General features: G+C 40.0%; 1 protein-coding gene across 6 annotated transcripts in view; it reads right to left on the bottom strand.

Annotated features, from left to right (window-relative positions):
* CABLES2 (Cdk5 and Abl enzyme substrate 2) overlaps positions 1 to 13,223 on the bottom strand; it is a 48,618-nt gene extending 35,395 nt beyond the window's left edge. For 4 of the 6 annotated variants that reach the window (XR_011972311.1, XR_011972312.1, XM_072633353.1 and 1 more), the window contains exon 1: positions 12,542 to 13,223. Coding sequence is in view for 4 of the 6 variants with exons in the window: in XM_072633353.1 (XP_072489454.1) it covers positions 12,542 to 13,206 (665 nt within the window). In the remaining 2 variants the exon portion in view is untranslated. The remainder of the gene's footprint in view (positions 1 to 12,541) is intronic. The other 2 variants (XM_072633351.1, XM_072633354.1) reach the window with 1 other exon arrangement.
* Between the last annotated feature and the right edge of the window lie 7,189 nt (positions 13,224 to 20,412).

Genomic DNA, 20,412 nt, shown 5'->3' with positions numbered 1-20,412 from the left:
GCTCAAAGTGGGTAAGTGACTTCTGGTGGTCTTGTGCATATCTAGAATGAACTCAACGGTGAGTGGGATAGGTTTAGTGAAGACTTCTCAGATTGTAATTCTTCTCCCAGGGGTGAGGTAAGACCGAGAGGCTCAAGGTTACTATATTTTTAGAACAGAATAATTCCATATAAGGATATAAAACTATGTAGTACATTAGGGTCTCAATGATTGGATAAAGTTTACCTAATTCTTCAATGTCTTCATTTCAAAAGGGATTGGTTAGATTTCATGTCTAGAATGTAAGATCATATTCTCAGCTAATGAGAATAATGGTCAGTGGCGGGGGAGGGACTTGCGTTAGAGTCTATATAAATCACTGCCTTTTCTTTGTCTTCGGCTTTCCTACTCCAGGTGAACTGCTGTAGGATTGTCCAGATTCTCGAGAATCGAATAAATCTCTTTTCTGTCATCACTTTGAGAGGCCTCTGAGTAATTGATTTATGTAGGGACCTGAGCCATCCCACACAACGGGAAGCAACTGACAGGCATGAGCATCAGGATAACATGCTGAAGAGCAGTGTCTCTTAAAGCAAAGCATTAATAACATGAAGAATGGGTTTAAGATGAGTTTTTAAGCCATCTAAATTAAAAGCATGGTCAAGTATTTTAGAATTATGAAATCAAAGAACACTAGCACAGAAATGAACTTTACAAATCATCTATTCCCACTCCTTCCTGGGGCAAAGCCCATATCACCCTTTATAGTTGTTTCCTTTCCTTCAACAGATAAAGAAATTAAGGCTTGGGGATGTGAGGTAAATAAACTTGCCCAAGGCTATAGAGTCAATTAGCGGTAGAGCCAGGACTTGAAATTTTCTAGTTCAGGGCTCCTTCCCCAAAACCATGCCTATTCTCACTAGGTTCCTGGAGTTATATACTTCTTCCCCCAAGTTTTAAATACAAATATACAGAGATTATTTATTTTCGCACAATATACACAATAATCATATACAATAATTATCTAATTCTCTTTTAAATAAATAAACTAGCTGAAAAGGCTGCTGTACTTTAGAATTGTCATTTTTGGCACACAGGCAAGGCATCCTGTGTTTAATAGTGTGTACTTCCAGTTACTACATAGTGTTCATTTAATTTTGGACAACTGTTCAATAATAGGACTTATATCCTCAACGATATTTTGTAGTTTCCAGCATAGGACAAGTTTTCCATTTTGATTCTGAACTGTCTTATGTTATAACCTGCTACAGTTTTGAAAGAGACAAATTACTCCCTCCCTTCCTTTTTGGTTGACTCTAGAAGCATCCTTCAGTCTGACCCAGCAATGACTTATTTTTAAAGTTAATTTTAGATAGTAGCTAACGAAACACTCTAATAAAGGTTTACATTACAATGTCGCAGTATTCTTGGTAATGACAAAATCAGAGAAGTACACAATCCAATGATGCATTGAGCAACAGTTAAGTAAAAAACAGAATTACAAAGGCCAACATAGTTTAGGGCCCCTGTTTTAGGGGAAACTAACAAACAGAACATGACTTCAGTCATTAGTATGTGAGACAAGGACAAACACAAGGGTTGCTAGAATACTTTTGGTATCAGAAATTATACCCATGGACTTATAAGTAATTCTAGCTGGTTATTTACATGTTTCTCCTCCTTTTTCTGGGAAAAGAGGTCTGGTCCAACCAACTATCATTAATAGAAATTTGTACTATTTTAGGAGGGTAGGGGAAATTTGTTGCTGATAAGAGGCCTCTAGTCCCTCTTTTTGAGAACAAAGGGTGAGGAGTAAAGGAAGAAGAGAGAGGTAAGAAGGGAAGGGAAGACTAGTAAAAATTTGATGAGATCCATGTAAAATTTATGGGAATTTTTTTTTTTAGCATAACTGCTTTGATTCCATGGATATAGACAGATGTTCCCTCTAATTTTGAAGCCTGCAATATAGCCATGCCTGCCCATCCTGGGCTACTCCTGTCTCTGTGCTCCCATGTTTTGACACAAGGAGTCTACCCAATGTGCTGCGTCCCTTCCATATTTTCTTTTGACATGCAAGGATACCAGTGGAACACAAGGGTTATCCATCTGTTATTCCCCATTCTTGCTACATGACCAGCCCCAATTTTTTTTCACACTTGCACATTTCTTTGGTGACATCCTTTCTTTGGTTCTTCCAAGTAGTTCCTTACTTGGTGCATACTACAGCCTGCTCATACCTACCATGACTTCCTATATTGCATGATGAGCTATATTAATTTTCAACTACGTGGAAAACGTATGGTCCCATGACTTGCAACTATGCAACAACACTGGTAGAACATTAGTATTAAAAAGATACACCTTTTTTTCCTAGGAGAAATCTAGAGTCATTAAAGGAACTTTTAAATTTTCCATTCCACTCTACCTATTTAAGTCTGGGACCATTTACTGTGTATATCTAAGTAAGCAGATACACTCACTAATGGATAACCTCTAAAGGTTATCTCACGTCATAATCTGGACATCAGGTATTTTCACTGAAAACATATATTTCTCTTTTTTCAGGTGGAAAGAACAACAGAGTACAAAAATCTTTGTAACAAAAAGGCATAGTCAAGCAAAACAAATTCTTGAACTGGCCAAATTAAAAAAAAAAGTCTCATTCTGCACTCTAGGTCCATCATCTCTCTGTCAGGTGGCAGCCAGCATGGTTCATCATTATCATTAGTAATCTGGTCTGTCAAAGTTCTTTGTCTTTACAATAGTTGTTGTTGTATAACTTGGTCCCCTGGTTCTGCTTAATTTACTCTTCATGAGTCCAGAGATTTTTCCAGGTTTCTCTGAAATTATCCCTTTAGTTCTTTTACAGCACAAATTGTATTGCACTACATTCATGTGCCATAATTTGTTTAGTCACTGCCCAACTGACAGGTACCCTTTAGTTTCCAATTCTTTGCCACCACAAAAATAAACATTTTCCTTTTTTGGGTCAATTTTGCCAATTTGATGGATGTGAGACAGAATCAGAGAACTGCTTTAATTTGCATTTCTATAATTATTAGTGATCTGGAATACTTTATATGGTATTGATAGCCTGGATTTCTTCTTTAAAAAATTGCCAATTCATATTCTTTGACCATTTATCAATTGAGGAATAGCTATTATTATTCTTAAAAATTTTAACTGGTTCCTTACATCTTAGAAATGTGATCCTTATCAAAGGAATTTGTGAAGAAAGGTTGAGTGACTGACGTCCCCTATTCAGAAAGCTCTGCAGTATTTCAGGACTTGATACAACAAACACAGTGTTACCTACAAATTGGAGCTTTTGGAGGATTTCATCTCTATGGAATCATTCTTAAATTTTGACTGTGTGCTATTTCTCCTCCAATACAGTGGCAAACACCTTTGGTGAACATTTCAGCCTGTTTATTACCTGGCCTGATACTGGTGATTAGAGGGATCAATGAACCATATTCCCTGTTTTTATATTTTTCAAGGAATCTTATGTAACTTTGATGTTTGCATAGGAGATACATTGTTGGAAGAGAGGTTTAAGGTAGTATCTGCTCTATAGTTTCCTACTGGAAACTATCAATTTTTTAAAATTAAAAAGTCAATGGGATCTTGTATTCTCTATATCTTTTAGTCAATTGTGTGATAGAAAAAATATGGTCTACCATGGAGTAACACTTGCAAGAGCCTTCCTGTTCCCTGTTAATATCCTGGTCAAGGATGCCCATCATTGTGTATATCATTCTCAAAAGTTTTATATAGCTAGAAAAGGTAGGTATGTAGGTCAGTAGTTTTGGGGGCTTTTTTGGTTGACTTTTTTAGGAGTTTAATAAGGTCTGATATCCCCTCCTCCCCACATTTTCAATATCTTTCCTTCTTTTAGACATCCCATGAATCAAACATGATTCACAACTTTGTCACCTCCAGCATAGATCTCTAGGTACACTTGGCCTAAACTTGCTGCTTTCTTCTCTTTAGTGCTATTTCTTCCTCATCTGTAGGCAAATTCAGAATTGTGATATAGAACCAGGTGTGGTGACTCCTCTTTGATAGTGAAAAGATTTTACAAATCTCTTCCAACTTTCATCTATTATCTTCCTTCTAGTTTCATTCTTAAATACCACTGGGATGTAATTTTGATTTTAAAATATTACCATTCCCCTCTCCTCCCAAAAAAACCTCTTTCTGCACCCTGAATGTATTACCTCTCTGTCAGATGATGCATCATCATCAGTGCCTTGGAATCATCGATGGTGACTGCAATGATCAGAATTCTTCCATCTTTCAAAGCTGTTTGGCTTTAAAATGTTATTATTGTATAACTTATTCTCCTGATTCTGCTTACTTCACTCTTCATTAGTTCATACAAGTCTTCCCAGGTTTCTCTAAAACTATCTCAAATTATTTTTTACAGTACAATAGTATTTCATTACATTCATATATCATAATTTGTTCAGTCATTCCCTAATTAATTGGGTACCTCTTTAGTTTCTGGCTCTTTGACACCACAAGAAAGAAACGTTTTAAATGAGACATCTTTTTGTTCTTTTCCTCTCTTTGATCCCTTTTGGCTAAAGGCCTAGTATTAATACTGTTGGGTCAGAGTATGCACAGTTTAGTAACTTTTTGGGCATGGTTCCAAATTGCTTTCCAGAATGACTTGACAGTTTCACTGCTCCATCAACACTGCTCAATGTGTCTGATCCTAGTTCTTTGCTTTTCTTTTTTCCCTTCCCCCCATTAATTTTCCTTTCAGGATCAAGAAGTATCTTTTGATTTCAATTATGCCCTCCCTGATATTATCTTCCCTCTTAACTCCTTGTCTCTATTTGTTTCCCTGCTGAGTAGGAAGTATTTCTGCAACTCTGTGTGTTTAATCCTCTTCTGTCAGTTTCAAACAGGTGGTTCATCTGATGTCTACCCCTCCACACCTTCCTACACTGAGGAAGCATGCTCTTCTTCTCATATCTCCAAATATTATAATTAACAAGTTCCATCTCCTTCTTTCTCATTTCTATACTACTGTATCCCTTTTATCCTCCCATCTACAAAAGCTTAGAACAGAACCACTCTACCCTCAGGATTTCTTTCTTTTTTAACTCCCTCAAGACACTTTAAGGTTCTGAAGGCCACCTGTTTCTTCTCCCCTGTTAGAATGTTAGCACCACATCATCATAAAGCTTCTTCTATTCTATTGCCTTTCTAGGTTCCTCTGGATTCTTCTGCTTGTATTTCAAAGCCTCTATTCAGCTCCAATCTTTTCCACAGAAATACTTGAAAGTCCTCTATTCCATTAAAAATCTATCCATACTGCACAATCTTGCCCAATCTCCCTTCTCCAGTTGTATACTCTGTTCTGCAGGGTGAGGTAGTCTTGGTTGTAAACCCTCTTCTTTTGTCTTTTAAGATCTTCTCCAGTTTAGAGTAGAAACTGTCAGATCTGTGTGAGCCTGACTCTAGTTCCTTGTCCCTGAACTGCTTCTTTCTGAAGGCTTGCCAGAAATTTTTTTTCTTTCATGTAGGAGCTCTGGATTTTTGCTCTGAAATTCCTGGAATTTTTCCTTGTGGGTTTTTTTCCAGTGGATTCTAGTTTCACCTTGCTCCTTAGTTTTATGGATAATTTTTCGGGTGGTTTCTTGAAATCTAATGCCCAGGCTTTTAAAAAAGTCATCATTTTTAGAGAGCCTAATGATTCTTAAATTCTCTCTCCCTGATTTATTTTCCAAGTGAATTATTTTTGATATCAGATACCTTACATTTTCTTCTATTTTTTTCAATCTTTTGATTTTGTCCTAATATTTCTGTTTCATGGAATAACTGATTTTTATGTGGTCTATTCTAGTCAAGGAGTCCATTTTATTATGCACCTCTTCCTCCTTATTCTCCCCAATTCTTTCCTCTAAAGTTGCAAAAAAATCTTTCTTCATTTTTTCCCCTAGATATTCATGAAGAAACTCCTTCTGCCAAAGAAGACCATCACATGTTCTGCAACTTAAGGTTTTAGAGTTGCCTTAAGTAGAGATAGTATGTCTTAGAAGCAGAAAGGGACTTGAACCTAGGTCTTCCTGGCTCAAGATAGGTTCTTTATTCTCTAAGCCATGTTGCCTCTCACTCATATCAAAAATATAAATGTGCATTTCAAAGCTAAATTCTTGTCTAAGTTATCTTTGAGTTATCCAAATCACTGGTTCCTCCTGGCTGCAGCAGATATATTATCCACAGAGAACAGACTGTGTTTAAAATTGATTTAAATGGCTAGGACCTATTTCATTTAAGTTAAAGTTGAGTATACTTTTCTTTCTAACAATTTAGAATTAGGAACAGAAAATATCTTTTATAACTATAAGAACCTAACACACTGTAGTTCCGGAAAAAGACATGACCAAGAGAAAAGAGAACACAGACAGATTTTACACATATACATACTTTGTCTCTGTTACATGAGCTTGAAAAAAAGAGTTGAATTATAAAGGCACACCTATGGAAACAGTGTCAATAACATACAACGCTCTTCATTCAGCCAAGAATTTTAATGACGGAAGTAAAGCAACATTTTGCTTTCTCTTTGAACACTGTAGTTATGAAACTATTTGTTGAAAATATGTTAGTACTTGAATGTTTAGATTGTATATGAAAAGCAAAAAGACTTCCATAGAATGTTACAGAATTTATTATATTAAATTATATTTTATCAATGCTAAACTTGACTTTTCTAAAGTTCTTTTATAACCAGTCACACATCCTACACAAATCATTTGGCAATATCATGGACACTGGATGAATCCCAGTCTGTTTTGGGAAGTTCAATAGTAGTCAGAGCACTTCCCTGGGCCACCTAAGATGTATGCTTCCTTCATGGTCGACATTTGAGAAGTTTGATAGAAATGAACCTCTAAACAGCAAGTCTCTTTACAGGAGAATTCCATTATGGAGCATGGCACAGCAAAAAAAAAAAACAACAAAACACTGACTAGAAGACAGAATGCCTGAGTTTTAGTTCTTGGTAAGTTGCTTCCCTTCTGAGCATGTTTCTTGCTCATTTTTTAAAATAAGGTCTCTATGTATGGGAGTTGGATTAGATGATCTCTAAAGTCTTTTTCAGTTCTAAGATTCTATGATTTTGCATGTTGGAACACCTGAAGAAATAACTTTTGAAAGGCTCATAATTAAAGAAAAATATTATTCTTGTTTAGAATCAAAGTTTAGAGTTTGGCCCTTGAAAGCTTGGTAGTTTGATTCAGGATAGCTGCACAACATATATGGTGAAATTTTCATCTAACAGAAAGATGATCACCCATCTACTCTTATTCTAGCTAGTATGTATCATCAGAGAAATAGTGAATGGCTTAAGTCTGACTTAAGCAGAAAAGTTCCATGTACACAGCTTTATCCCTCTAAGGAAGTAGGAACGGTTTTAAATGTTTCTGCAATTCAGTTTTATATTATCTGATAGAAATTAGATACTTCTGTTTTACTTTTGTACATAATTAGGTAGTAAAGATTTTAGCTAAAATTTTAAGACTTCAAGATTCTAAAATGGGTAAGTTATGAAGAAAGTAGTAAATAACCACACAGAAATCCACTTTATGAAGTTTCTCATTCTCCCCTGAGTTGGTTCCACTATGGCCATTAAATGGGGTTTTTTAACCAGTTACTAATTAAATTGATGTTTTATTTTGAGAATTTCTGTTGAATCTTTTGGTAATGTTTCGTGTGAATTTTTTCCTATTACCAGCAATCTGGATTTAGAAACTATAAGATACTCACAAGGGATATATAAAATTACTACAGAAGTATCTATATTTAGACTAACTCCAAATTTATAAACATTGTTACATACGCCCACTCGCATACACACACGCATACATATATACATATATATGTACACACACAGTATGTGTATGTGTGTGTATGTATGTATGTATCAATGCTCCAACACCAAAGTCTGGGAGAAAAACAGAATGATACAGTAGAAAGATTACTGGCTCTGGAGCCAGGACTTGAATTGGACACTGGCTCTGGAGCCAGGACTGTCTGACTTTAGGCAAGTCACTTCACTTCCCTGGGCCTTGGTGTCTTCATGAGTAAAATGAGACAGTGGTAACTAAGGTTTCTCTTCTTTTTGGATTTATACTCTTGGACATACTTCCAATGACTGCTTATAGAGAAGATTCTTAAAGCAAGAAAAATGCTTTATTTAAAAAAAATAATTGATTTTTGCTCAATAAAACCCTGCAAATCTTAACTGATGAGGGTAAAATGATAACCAGGATAAAAGCCAATGGACTTGATTAAGTGATCATCCTCTTCTCATCTTTGTTTAGAGAAACCACTTGACAGCATTCCCCCATTCTTTCCTCCTTTATTCCAATCTCTGATGAAAAGGTGGGCCTTCTCCTCGCCAAGGCAACCCCCAGTAATATACCATTTTAATCCTATTCTCTCATTTTTCCTTTGGCAGTCTGACCTCATAATTATTCCCTTCTCACCTACCCCTAGCTTCTTATTTTCAATCTTTATCCACTTGTCCTCCTGCTGCCTACAAAGACACCCAAGTTTCCTCTACCCTTTAAAACCCACACCTGACCTTACCATCTTCTCTGGCTCTATCATCTTTCCTGTGGGCAGCTAGGTAGTGTGGCGGAAAAAGCGCTGACCTCTAGTCAGGAAGGCCTGGGATCCAATTCTATCTTAGACACTTATTAGCAGCATGATCCTGAGTAAGTCATTTAACCTCTTTGGGCCTCAGTTTCCTCATCTGTAAATGAGGGGGATGGACTTGAAGACTATTAAGGTTCCTCCCTCTTTTACAACCACACTCTTTGAAAAAGCTTTAGTCTCTCTTTGCTGCCATGTTCTCCACTTTTCAACCCTTTGCTATGTAGCTTCTGACTTCCAATTGAATGAGATCGCTCTCAAGCTGCCAATGACTTCTTAATGGCTAGATCTGGTGGTTGTTTCTCCTTCCTTGTCTTCCTTGAGCTCTATGCAGTATTTCACACTGCTGACCACCCCCCTCCCCCCACCCACCTCTGGTTTTTTAATAATACTACTTTTTCTGTGATGGATAATGGTCCACATCCTGACCCCTTACTTTGAGTGCACCCCAAGGCTCTGTCCTGCTCCCTCTTTTTGTTCTCTTTCAGTGACCTCATCAGTTCTCATGGCTCTCAGATCTAGTCTGGTTCTCTCTCCTGGATTACAGATGTTGAAAGAGCACTAAACCTACCTTTTTTAACACTTAGTACTTGTTTGGCCTTTGGCAAGTCACTTGATTCCCTGGGTCTCAGTTTTCTCATTTGTAAAATCAGGGGACTGGTCTCTGAGCTCCTTTCCAACTCCAGACAAATGATTGCACATTACCAGCTTAATGTTCTATAAGCACTTTAAACTTAACATGTCCAAAACATAACTTATTCTCTTTCTCCATAAGCATTCCTCTCTTCACTGTTTTTGCTGAAGGCATCAACACCTCTCTAGTCACACAGGTTCACAATTTGAGTCATACTCAAGCTCCTCATTCTCCCTTACCCTAAATGTCTAATCAACTGGCAACTTTCCTCTATTCTACCTTCATGACAGCTGTTGAATCAATCCCCTTCTCTCTACTGACACGGACACACCATTACAATTCAGGCTTTCGAACATCTCTTGATTAGAATATTATTACAAGAGCCTCCTAAGTGGATCTTTCTGCTTCAAGTCTCTTCCTTCTCCAGTCATCCTCTACAAAGGGGCCAAAGTGATTTTCCTAAAGACAAGTATGTCTACGTCAATCTTCTCAAATTCCAGTGCCTATTTCTAGAATAAAAAAATGACAAACTCCTTTGGCTTTTAAAGTCTTTCACAACCTGGCTCTAACCTACCCTTTCAGCTTTATATATCACTCCCCCTTTATACTCTCAATGATCCAACCAAATGGGTTTTATTGTGGTTCTTCACACAACACTCCACATTCTGTCTTATGTCTTTGACTGTCCACATTTGTAGACTTCACCTTCCAGAGTTTCTAGTATTCTTTGAAACTCAGCTCATCTTCCAAAAAAGTATGACAAAACATCAAAGACAAACACAAAAAAAGAAGAAATTAAAAAAAAATCAGTTTAAAAGAAAATGAAGAAACCTGTAAAAATTCAGCTTATTTTTAAAGTCTCCTGGCATAATAAAAATGAAATCTTTACGTAGGAGATAAAATTTTTGTTAGGAGAATAAGAACTCAGATGACTCATTCATTTACTCATTGGCATAACTACAAAGATCAATCCCAGACCAAAAGTCAAGCATCAAATTAATAAAACATATCCAATACCTAGCTTACTTTAATAATAACTTCAATACACCTGCTATTTTCATATCTTAAAAACAATTAGGGAGAGAACTTTGAGGAATGGTAGTTACTATATGAACCTCTAAAGTAGTATCAGCATAAGCTATGTATCACTTTGAGAAGATAATTATTTTAAAAAATCCAAATGCATAATAAGTAAATTAGGCTGTGATTATCCTGTTTTCAGATTTCTTTAGCACCCTCTCAGAATAAATGATTTAATTAGTAGATAACCTTTCAGGACACATTACAAATTGACTATAACTGTAAATCTATGCATAATTACCCATAGTTTTACTATATATAAAGCATCATTTTACTATGGATCAGATAATTTTGTATAATGAAAAAAATGACCTTTAAACCCGATGTAACAATAGTTTCTTGCTGTTTCACACTCTGCTAATGCAGTATTTGTACTAGCCACAAGGGCTGGCAATGATTTTATATATATGAATTTTGAAAAATACAGTGTTTTAAACATATGACAAGATTAAAACAATTTTCTTAAGACACTTGTTATTATAGCTAGAATAGACCTGTTTTCTGGTGATTACTTTCCTAGACCACATCAGAAGATCTGAAATCTAGTAAGATCAACTGAACAAGCACTTTTATGCTGGATGTCTTTGCCTGATAGGCCCAGATAAATCACTAGGTAGTATAATTACACTTTGGACTAACTTGTGTTGTTTCATTCTGGTTAAGAAACTTAAAATTTTACAATCAAAAAAGGTTTTACTGTTAGTTTTGTTTAAAAAAACAAACAAACCCCAAACTCAGTCCTGAGTGACTTATAAATCTGTCTTATAATCATTTATTAGCTAAAGAATTCTCTGTCTCTGCCTGTCTCTTTCTTCTCCCTCCCCCCCCTTTAAAGAACATCACTAACGTTTAGAAAATACATTTTAAAAAGGATGTTGATGGCAAATTCAAAGTTCCAGTCCCACCTTCTGCAAGAAGGCTTTTTCTAGTCTCCCTGAATATTAGTGCCTTCCCTCTGAGACTTTCCTCAATTTATCCTGTACAGAATATATCTTGTTTGTACTTAGTTATTTGCACCATTAGACTGCGGTTCCTTGAGAGCAGGGGCTTTTCTGTTTGTTTTTCTTTGTGTTCCCAGTACTTAGCACAGTGCCTGCTTGGCACAGAGTAGACACTATAATGCTTGTTGGTCTGATTTAACATAGAGATTTCTTTACTATTAAAAAGGGTCAAATAACAGTTTGTACAAGGCTCTTCTTAAATAATTCATTGAGTAGAACTAGTTACTTACAGCTGCACCAAAATCACCTTTTGAAATCTATAGTTTCACTTAGGGTGAAGAGTCAGCTCAACTCCAGTTTATTTTCCTCTAGAATTAAAAATGCACACACACACATACCATTTTCAAGCAAAATATGTAAATACTCATATCTATCTGCTTAAAAAAAACTAAGATTTTTCTGTTTAACCTAAATTTAACATAACAAGATACATTACATTACAAGGCTTCTGAAGGTTCTCTTAAAAAATCTGAAATGAATTTGCTTTCAAGGAAGCATCTTGGCTGATAATCTAAGTGAAATCTGAATTAATGTTCGTTGCTTGGGAAAAGAACTGTTAGGAGGAACTTTTCATATCTCCAAGTAAGTACTACTTCAAATATAAACTATTTTCTGAAGACAAAACAGCCGTCAAGGTCATGAAAACAATTCATAAAAAAAAACAAACAAAAAACCCAAACGCTCACGATCGGTCTGTGAACCCACTAACAAATCTCAACCACAGAACCCTCTTTGCAAACACCCCGGGTTTTCTCCGTAAGATATGCCTAAGCATCTTCCCCGCTGATAAAAGGGTCAGAAGAGGCAGTCTGGAAATGAGGAGGCGGTAGGACAGCCCTGGAGCAACGGCCCAACACTTGTTCAGGAGGGGAAGCATAAACTGGGAAGGGGGAAGAAGCAGAAGCCGAAGCAGCAGCAGCAGCCTGGATCCGCTGCAAAAAACAAGGAACCTACACACTGTCTGTGTGCTTCCTGAGACGGAAAGGAAACCATGAAGAAAGGTGAGTGAGTTAGATGCTGGAAGGAGTCTTCGGAAGGAGTTGCGGGGGGCGGGGTGCTCGGGGGGAGCCGAGCGCGCAGCCCCCCAGGCGAGCACAGACCCCCGAGCGGACTCCACGGCGCTCCCGCCTTTCCCAGCATCGCCCCCACCCCCACCTGCCCGCAGGACTCTCACCTTTGCCGCTGCACTTCCAAGGTGAAGCCAGCGCCGGTCTGCGTGGGGCTGAGAAGCCCCTGCGGGGTTGGGGGGCCGCCCTTACCCCCCAGCCCGGACAAACCCGCGGCGGCGGCGGCCCCGGCGGCGGCGGAGGGGGGCGCGGTGAGCGGGGCGGGTGAGCCCAGTGGACCCCCCAGCAGCAGCAGCTGGGGCAGGAAGACGCCACCTCGGCCGCCCGGGGGCTCGGCTTCGCAGCGGGCCGGCGGCAGGGGACTGTCCTTGGGCAGCTGCAAGAGCAGGGCCGGGGCTGGGGGAGGCCCGTTGGGGGCCCCCGGACGGGACGGCCCGACGGCGGAGGGAGGCAGCGGGAGCCCGGCGGGCGACTCCCCGGCCGCCGCCCCCTGCCCGGCCGCGCTCTCATCTTGAGCCTGAGGCGGGGGCTTCTCGCCGCCAGGGAAGAGGCTGGGGGGCCGGCCATCCAACGAGATGTTGTTGAGGAAGAAGAGGGCGGCCTGTCGGCGCCGGGAATCGCCCCGCTTCCTCAGCTGAGGCGGGTGGCGGGGCGCTGGGTGCTCCCTGGGGGTTGGCGGGGTCGGTGGAAGCTTGGAGGACGAGCCGGTGCCGGTGGCGGCGGCGGAGGCAGAGGCGGCTGAAGAGGAGCCTCCCGCCGCGGCCGCAGCCATTCTCTAAATGAGCCGCAGCGGCCCCAGCCGGCCAGAGTGGCCGGGTCGGGAACGCGCACGCCCATCTCCCATTGGCCACGGCGCGTGAGCATGCAAATAAGAAGATTATTTGAGGCATTCTATTGGGTATACTGACTCGAGGGGCGGGCCAAGCCTTTCTCCAGGGACTGCTCCTCTGGGTCCTAGAGGCTATTGAGATTGGGTCTTGAGGGAGCGGCTGGGCTGCCCTCCCGTCCCCCCCGCGGGGATAGATGAGCGGCCAAGTGGCAGGGCGGGTTGGGAGGATGCCAGGACGCCCTGCGCCTCGCTCGTAGCGTGTTTGAGTGCAGGCCTGGGGAGCAGCGCGGACCCCGGAACCGCTGCTGAAGCTCTGCTCTTGGGAGGGCTGGGAGCTTGCGCTCGCTTGGTGGGCTGCGGGTGGGACAGCCCTTTGTTGTGGAGGGCCGGGGCAGGAGCGCGTTGGACCTCCCGCTTCCTTTCTTGGCTTCCCCCGCAGCGGGCTGGAGGGGCTGCCCTTGTGAAGGGGAAGGAACGCGGCCCTCTTCTTTGGTTTACGGAAGACAAAGGGGCTGCCACTACGCGCTCTGTAAGGCTGTCTTTAGTACAGCTGTTATCGATGAATCACCCAGCAGTGGTAGTGATGAGATTGAACCACGTCACCTTTATCCACGGAAGAGTTTTCATTCATAAATGCTAGCGATCGCCTTGCTTCAGTCCTTTCCCTTCAGCTGAGTGCCAAAGAGAAGTGACTTGACCAAGGTCACACCCAGCGCCCTGAGCCAGGGAGACCTGAGTTCAAATTCGAACACCTTGTGGTGAGGATCAGATGAGACATTTGTATGTCATGCCCGGCATGAGCAGGTGCTTTATGAAAATATACATATAGGGACACATATGTGCACACACATACCTGGAGGCTCAGTGTTGTATGACGCTGCTACCGCTCAACACAGCCCCCAGGGGGTCCCAGTAATTCACCGTGTGTGTATACACACATATATACACCTTTACATACATGTGTATATACGGAAGAATGTGAATAAGAGAGCACAGAGTGTTCACTCAAGATATTTGGTATCTTGATATATATGTGTATATATATATAAAATGCATATACTATTATATATTATATTATCCATAATAATATACATATATAATACTATATATTATACATATATAAGTATAAACTGACTGAAGGGGAAAGAAGTATATGTGCACATATGTGTATATATGTATATAGATATAGATATTCTGAATTGACTGTACAAAGACGAAGGGAATGTATACATACGAATTTGAATATGTGTGTATATATATACATTTAAAATTATATAATTATATTTCCCCTTCATACAGCTAGTTTAGAGGTAGACCAGAAACCATACCTTAGACTCTGAGTCCATTAGATTCCATTACTTTCTCTCCTTATCAGGTGGGTTGCTTTGGACTCTTATCTCCACTAGTTTTACTTATGGAAGTAGCAGAGAGACGTCATCATGAGGCTTTGTTGAGGGGCCGGCAGTGTCTCTACAAGCACCTACCTCTAGGTTCCAGTGCAATTATTATTATATACAATATATTATATACATAATATACAATATACTATATCATATATAGTATAATATATAATATGCTATATTATATACATAATATACACAATACAATTATATATTAAATATATAATGTAACATTATACATATATTATGTAACAGTTCCCAAGTACTTTCTTCTAGCAAGTAAAGGGAACTTCCATGCAGTTGTCCTGACTTCCCTGTTCTTCTCAAATCTCCTGCCTGTTGTGGTTTAGCAAACTTCAAGGTCCAGATCTCAGATTATCAAGAGACAAACAGAACTGGCCTCCCCTGAGAGGACATGGAAAACAACTATACTTTAATATATTCCATTAACAATTGATCACGATCTTAGAACCATAGGATACAAATGCTGGAAGGGACCTTAAAGCTCCCTCATTTTACAGAAGAGGAAACTGAAGCTTAGGGTATGTGACTTGCCTGAATTCATTCTTCTTGCTCATAACAAAGCTGGGGCTGGGCCGAGGTCTCCATCACTCTTCCCATCTCACCATTCCCACCTCAGGTATTTTCTTGCTGTGCATCTTTTTTTTTTCTGTTCTCTGAGTTCTTGATTATCCCATTTATCTGTATTCATGGCCGGAGGTGTTGGCACAGATAATTCCAAAGAGTGAGAAATTAAAAACTCATTTGTAATTGGATTTGGAATGCCAGTTTTCTGTAGCATACTAATTTGTAATTATATGCCAGTCAGAAACACTAATGGTTTGGGGAAGTTATGAGAAGAGATCTGATTGGGGTTTAGGCCAGGGACAAACTACTAGTGGATATTTGAGAGTTGACTCTGTTTCCATTTCTGAACTTTTTTTTTTGGGTAGAAAGAAAAATCACAAGGTTATAGCTTGGCATCTCATAAACCACCCCATGCCCCAAGCTGAAATGCAGATGAACATTGCTTGTGAATGATCAGAATTGTCCTTGCATAACATGAATGTGTGAAGGGACAAGTTGCTCCCTACTTTTTCCTACTCCTTTTTGATCTGGGCCCCCTCACTCTCATTTAATTTAGACAAAGAGTAGGCAGGGCCTAGGGTCCATGAAAACTATTTGCACAAAGGCATGGGCTGTCAATACAGACATACTAGTATATACACACGTATAGGCACACATATAATATGTTCCTAGCTTTCTGGGATCAATCCGTCTACAAATATTTATTAATAATAATAATATCTGACATTTATATACTGCTGTAACATTTGCCAAGTGCTTTACAAATATCTCATTTTTATCTTACAACAACCCTGAGAGATAAGTGCTCTCATTATCCCCTTTATAGGTGAGGAAAACTGAGGCAAACAGAGGTTAAATGACCTGCCTAGGGTCACACAGCTAGTAAATATCTGGGGCTAAATTTGAACTCAGGTCTTCTTGACTCCCAACTCCAGTATCCTATCCATTTCACCACCTGGCAGTCTCACATCTTAAGCACCTAATATAAACCAGGTGCTGGGAATACAAGAGCAACAATGAAACAGTCCCCATGCTTGAGAAACATACAATCTATCCAGCAAGGACAACACGTACACATATAGGAATATACAAACATGTTACAAGTAGATACAAGTTAATAAAGTAAGTTAATTAATAAGTTAATACTTGATGGAGAAGACAGCACTCAAGCAGTGAATTCAAGGAAACTAGCAAGAGATTCTAAAAAGCAGAGATGAGGAGAGAGTGAATTCCAGGCATGGTGGACCACCAGTACAAAGACCTGGAGGTAGGAATCAGATTGCTTCATATGAAAAACAGTAAGAAAGCTGGTTTGGTTGGACTGTGGTTTGTGTGAAAGAGAGGAATGTGCAATAAGACTAGAAAGGTAGGTTGGGACCAAGTTGTGGTGGGTTTTAAATGTCAAATGGAAGAGCTTGTATTTGCTCCTAGACTGAACAGAGAGCTGCCCAAGTTTATTGAGTAGGCAGGGAAATCATAGATTTGTGTCTGAAACGAACCTTAGAGGGTAGTAACATCCTAAGACCTGCACTGTAGGAAATCACTTTAGCAGTTGTGGGGAGAAACTTGAAGGGGCCTTTGTTTAAGAAAACCTAGTATGGGAAAATTCATGTTTACATGGTCCCTTAGTCAGGTGACCTAGGTTCTAATTCATAGTTTCTTAACTCTTTATTTATTTTTTGGTATTCTAGACCTAGTTATAGACTCAGAATGAGGTTTTAAAATTCATAAAATAAAATGCATAGGATCATAGAGGAAAACAATTATGTTGAGAGAGTTAAAAAATAAAAATAAAAAAGAAATATAGCTATCAAAATATATTAAAAAAATAGGTTCACAGACCCCAGGTTAAAAACAATTGTTCTAGTCTTTCTTCCAATTCCCTCCAAGAACTTACTGGGGTGGCATTAGGCAAATCCTATATTCAGGTCCCAATTTCCTCAAGTATGAAATGAGGGGATTGGGCTAGATGATCTCTGATAGGTGCTTTGTGTTCTCCTGTCTGTTCTGTTTAACCCCAGCTACTGATCTTTGGAGAGAGGGGATTTCTTTTCAATTATCCCGGCCCCCTGTTCCAATTCTGACATTCTCTAAGTGTTGTTGAGCACTTGATTTTCAAGAGGTGTGTGATTGTGCTCAGTAATAGAGAATCAGATATGGTGTTGTAGACTGAGTCTTAGATACATGCCAGTATCATAACAGATCCTTCTTTTTTTCAGTTCCTCAGGTCATTTGAGTCTTGGCCAGGGGTTCTTAAATCATTTTTGTGACATGGACCCCTTTGGCGAACTTATGAAGCTTATGGACACCTTCTCAGAATGTTTTTAAATGGATAAAATAAAGTACATTGGACTATTGAGAAAGAAAATTATATAAAATAAATGATTAAATATTTTTTCTTGTACAAGTTTACAGACCTCCTCAAACTATTCAACTCCCAGGGCTGATTTGAGGCCAAATAAGATAGTATTTATAAAATGTTTAGCACTGTGCCTCACCTATAGTGGAAATTAAATAAATTTCCTCTGGAGTTAAAAACTCCTGCTTTTGGAGAGAACTTTTCCTACCTCCATAGTAAAAGCAATCTCATAGTGGCTCTTTGTTTAGAACCAGGACCTCTGGACCTTTGTCTGGAATATAAACCTCAACTGTAGGACCTCCCACCCCCAGAAACTTAGGAAACCCAAACAAATCAAGAGGAGATCTCAACAGCTTCTCTCAGCAAGATAGTCTTTAGCTGGAGCTATACAGACCAAGCAGAGAGGACCCTGAAACACCTGGCCAGTTAAAGGTATAAGGTATTGTACCACACTGCAATACCTGATTCATTCATTCCATATTAGTCTGACATCTTGCTCAGCAACACCAGTCTTTCCCACTGATCCCATCTAATTAATCTCTCCTTTCTAACCCAGACACATATAGAACTGTTGGCATTGATCTCTAGTACATTGTCCCCCTCTATATTCCTCCATTCCAGTACCCATTGCTAATACCATGCCTCTAAGAAATATATCAGGTATAATCAGAAAGCTTCCTTCAGTGCACAAAGAATTTTACTCTCTGATTGGATACATTGATTAGAGTTGGAGCCTGCAGTACTGCCAGTTGGCATAATGGCCTCAGGCCTTTGGCAGAGTCAGAAGAAATGCTGTTCTTGAGTTTGATGAGGGCATTTGTCCTTCTGCTTTGAGTGGTTTTGGCTGAGGTCCCTGGATCGCAGAGGGCACTTGTGCAGGGTTTTGTTTAAAAACTGGCTTCTGCAGTGAATGAGTTTGATCTAGGGCCAAGCAAACCGAATGCTTGCTCTGACCCTAAAGGAGAAAGAGAAAGCCTCAGCCAGTCTCAACAGCATCTCTTTTCTCTCTCGTATTCATGCTGGGTGGTTCTCAGCACAGAATTCTCAAACACAGCTCCTTGGTGGTTGGAAGAGTTTTGTGTTTCAGGCTGATGCTTCTGCTTTCTTCACTTTGGATATTTTTTGTGTAGCAGTACTCTGAACTCATTTTTCCAAAGCAAGGCCAGCTTCATCTCCCCTTAGGGAAAGTTGGAGTATCCTGGAGGCATTAGGAGAGTGTTTCTCTAATACTATTAGCTCAAAACTCCATTCCCATATACTCTCCTCCTCTGATAGTTATCAGTAATTAACTCCTGGGTTCACTTAACCAATTAACATCAATTAGTTTTTACAAAAGGATATTTACTGAGAAGATATGGCAAGAGCCAAATTTACAAACATTTTCTCATCAGTACCTCTATGTAGTCTCCTCCGTATTACCTTGGGCCTCCAGGAGAGAGGGCTCAGTTTCTGCCTATTCATTTGCCCCATCAAGTTCCTTTATAAATGCCACATAGCTTATCAGTGGATGAGGTTGAATCTCTACTGTTGCCTAACAGAGCTGGGGCTGGTTGCTTTGGATTTCAATCCTTACCATTTGGTTTCTGACAAATCCTGGCATGAAGTCCAGTTCTTGGACTTTGGGTGGCTTGGTCTGCTGACCATTGAATGATAGCCATGTCCAGTTGCCTTTGGGGGGGTGGGGGAAGGGTATGTGTGGAGAGATCCAAGAGAGACAGAAACCATAGTAGTCCATATCACCATGGTCAGAAGACAAAGACCTGAGGACTCTACCAAAGGCTTGCTTAGCCTCCTCATTCCAGCACAGGCAGGTAGGGATAAGGATCCCCTTGTTGTGACCTACTAGTGTCTTTTGAATGTACCCTAGTTCTGGCTATGAAGCAAATCAACAGTCTTCCTCTTCATCATATGGGTAGATGACCAGAACCAGCTACAGAAAGAATGTCTGGGTATGTTCCAAACTGGGGATTAGGGCATTTCCACTTCATACCATCATTCTGGAAGCAGTCCCCCCATCCAAGCCTTTCACATGGGGGTTAACCCCCATTACACCTATATTATTATTTGCTCCTTCTAGCATTGTCTTCAAGATGTTCCCCTCTTCTTCTGAATCTGGTTGGTTGTTGTCCTTCTCCTTCGCAGAGGACCAAAATGACATCACCATTGTAAAGTGAAATTTCGGCGTGTCCGACTGTGGCTGATCAGACCAATACAAGCTTGGAATGCTCTACCGCAGGTTGGGCACAGATAGTCCACATGAATTTTTGGGGTGGATATCCCAAATTTGCACATCCTGTGTTTACTTTGTGCTGTCTCAGTTCTGCTTTGCTCAAAGAGCACAGCACCTTTCCTTATGGGGGCACACCATGCTGAGCGGTCCTGTGCCAGTGTCTCCCATGTTGCACAGTCAAATCCAACAGTCTTGAGAGAGACCTTGAGAGTGTCCTTGTATCGCTTCTTCTGGCCACCATGTGATCACCTGCCCCATGCAAGTTCTCCATAAAATAGTCTTTTTGGCAAGTGTACATTTTGCATTCGAACAACGTGGCCAGACCATCAGAGTTGCATTCTCTGAAGCATAGTTTGAATACATGGCAGTTCAGCTCAAGCAAGGATTTCAGTGTCTGGTATCTTGTCATCCCAGGTAATCCTCAGAATCTTCCTAAAACAGTTCAAATGGAAGTGATTCAGTTTCCTAGCATGGTGCTGGTAGATTGTCCATGTTTCACAAGCATGCTTCACAAAAAAAATTTCATTTTTTCTTCTGAATCTAATATACCTCCAAAATACCACTGAAGTGAG

The sequence above is a fragment of the Notamacropus eugenii genome, chromosome 1 (assembly GCF_028372415.1).
Source record: "Notamacropus eugenii isolate mMacEug1 chromosome 1, mMacEug1.pri_v2, whole genome shotgun sequence".
NCBI classification, from domain to species: Eukaryota; Metazoa; Chordata; class Mammalia; order Diprotodontia; family Macropodidae; genus Notamacropus; species Notamacropus eugenii.
This window is presented reverse-complemented; position numbering and strand designations above follow the sequence as displayed.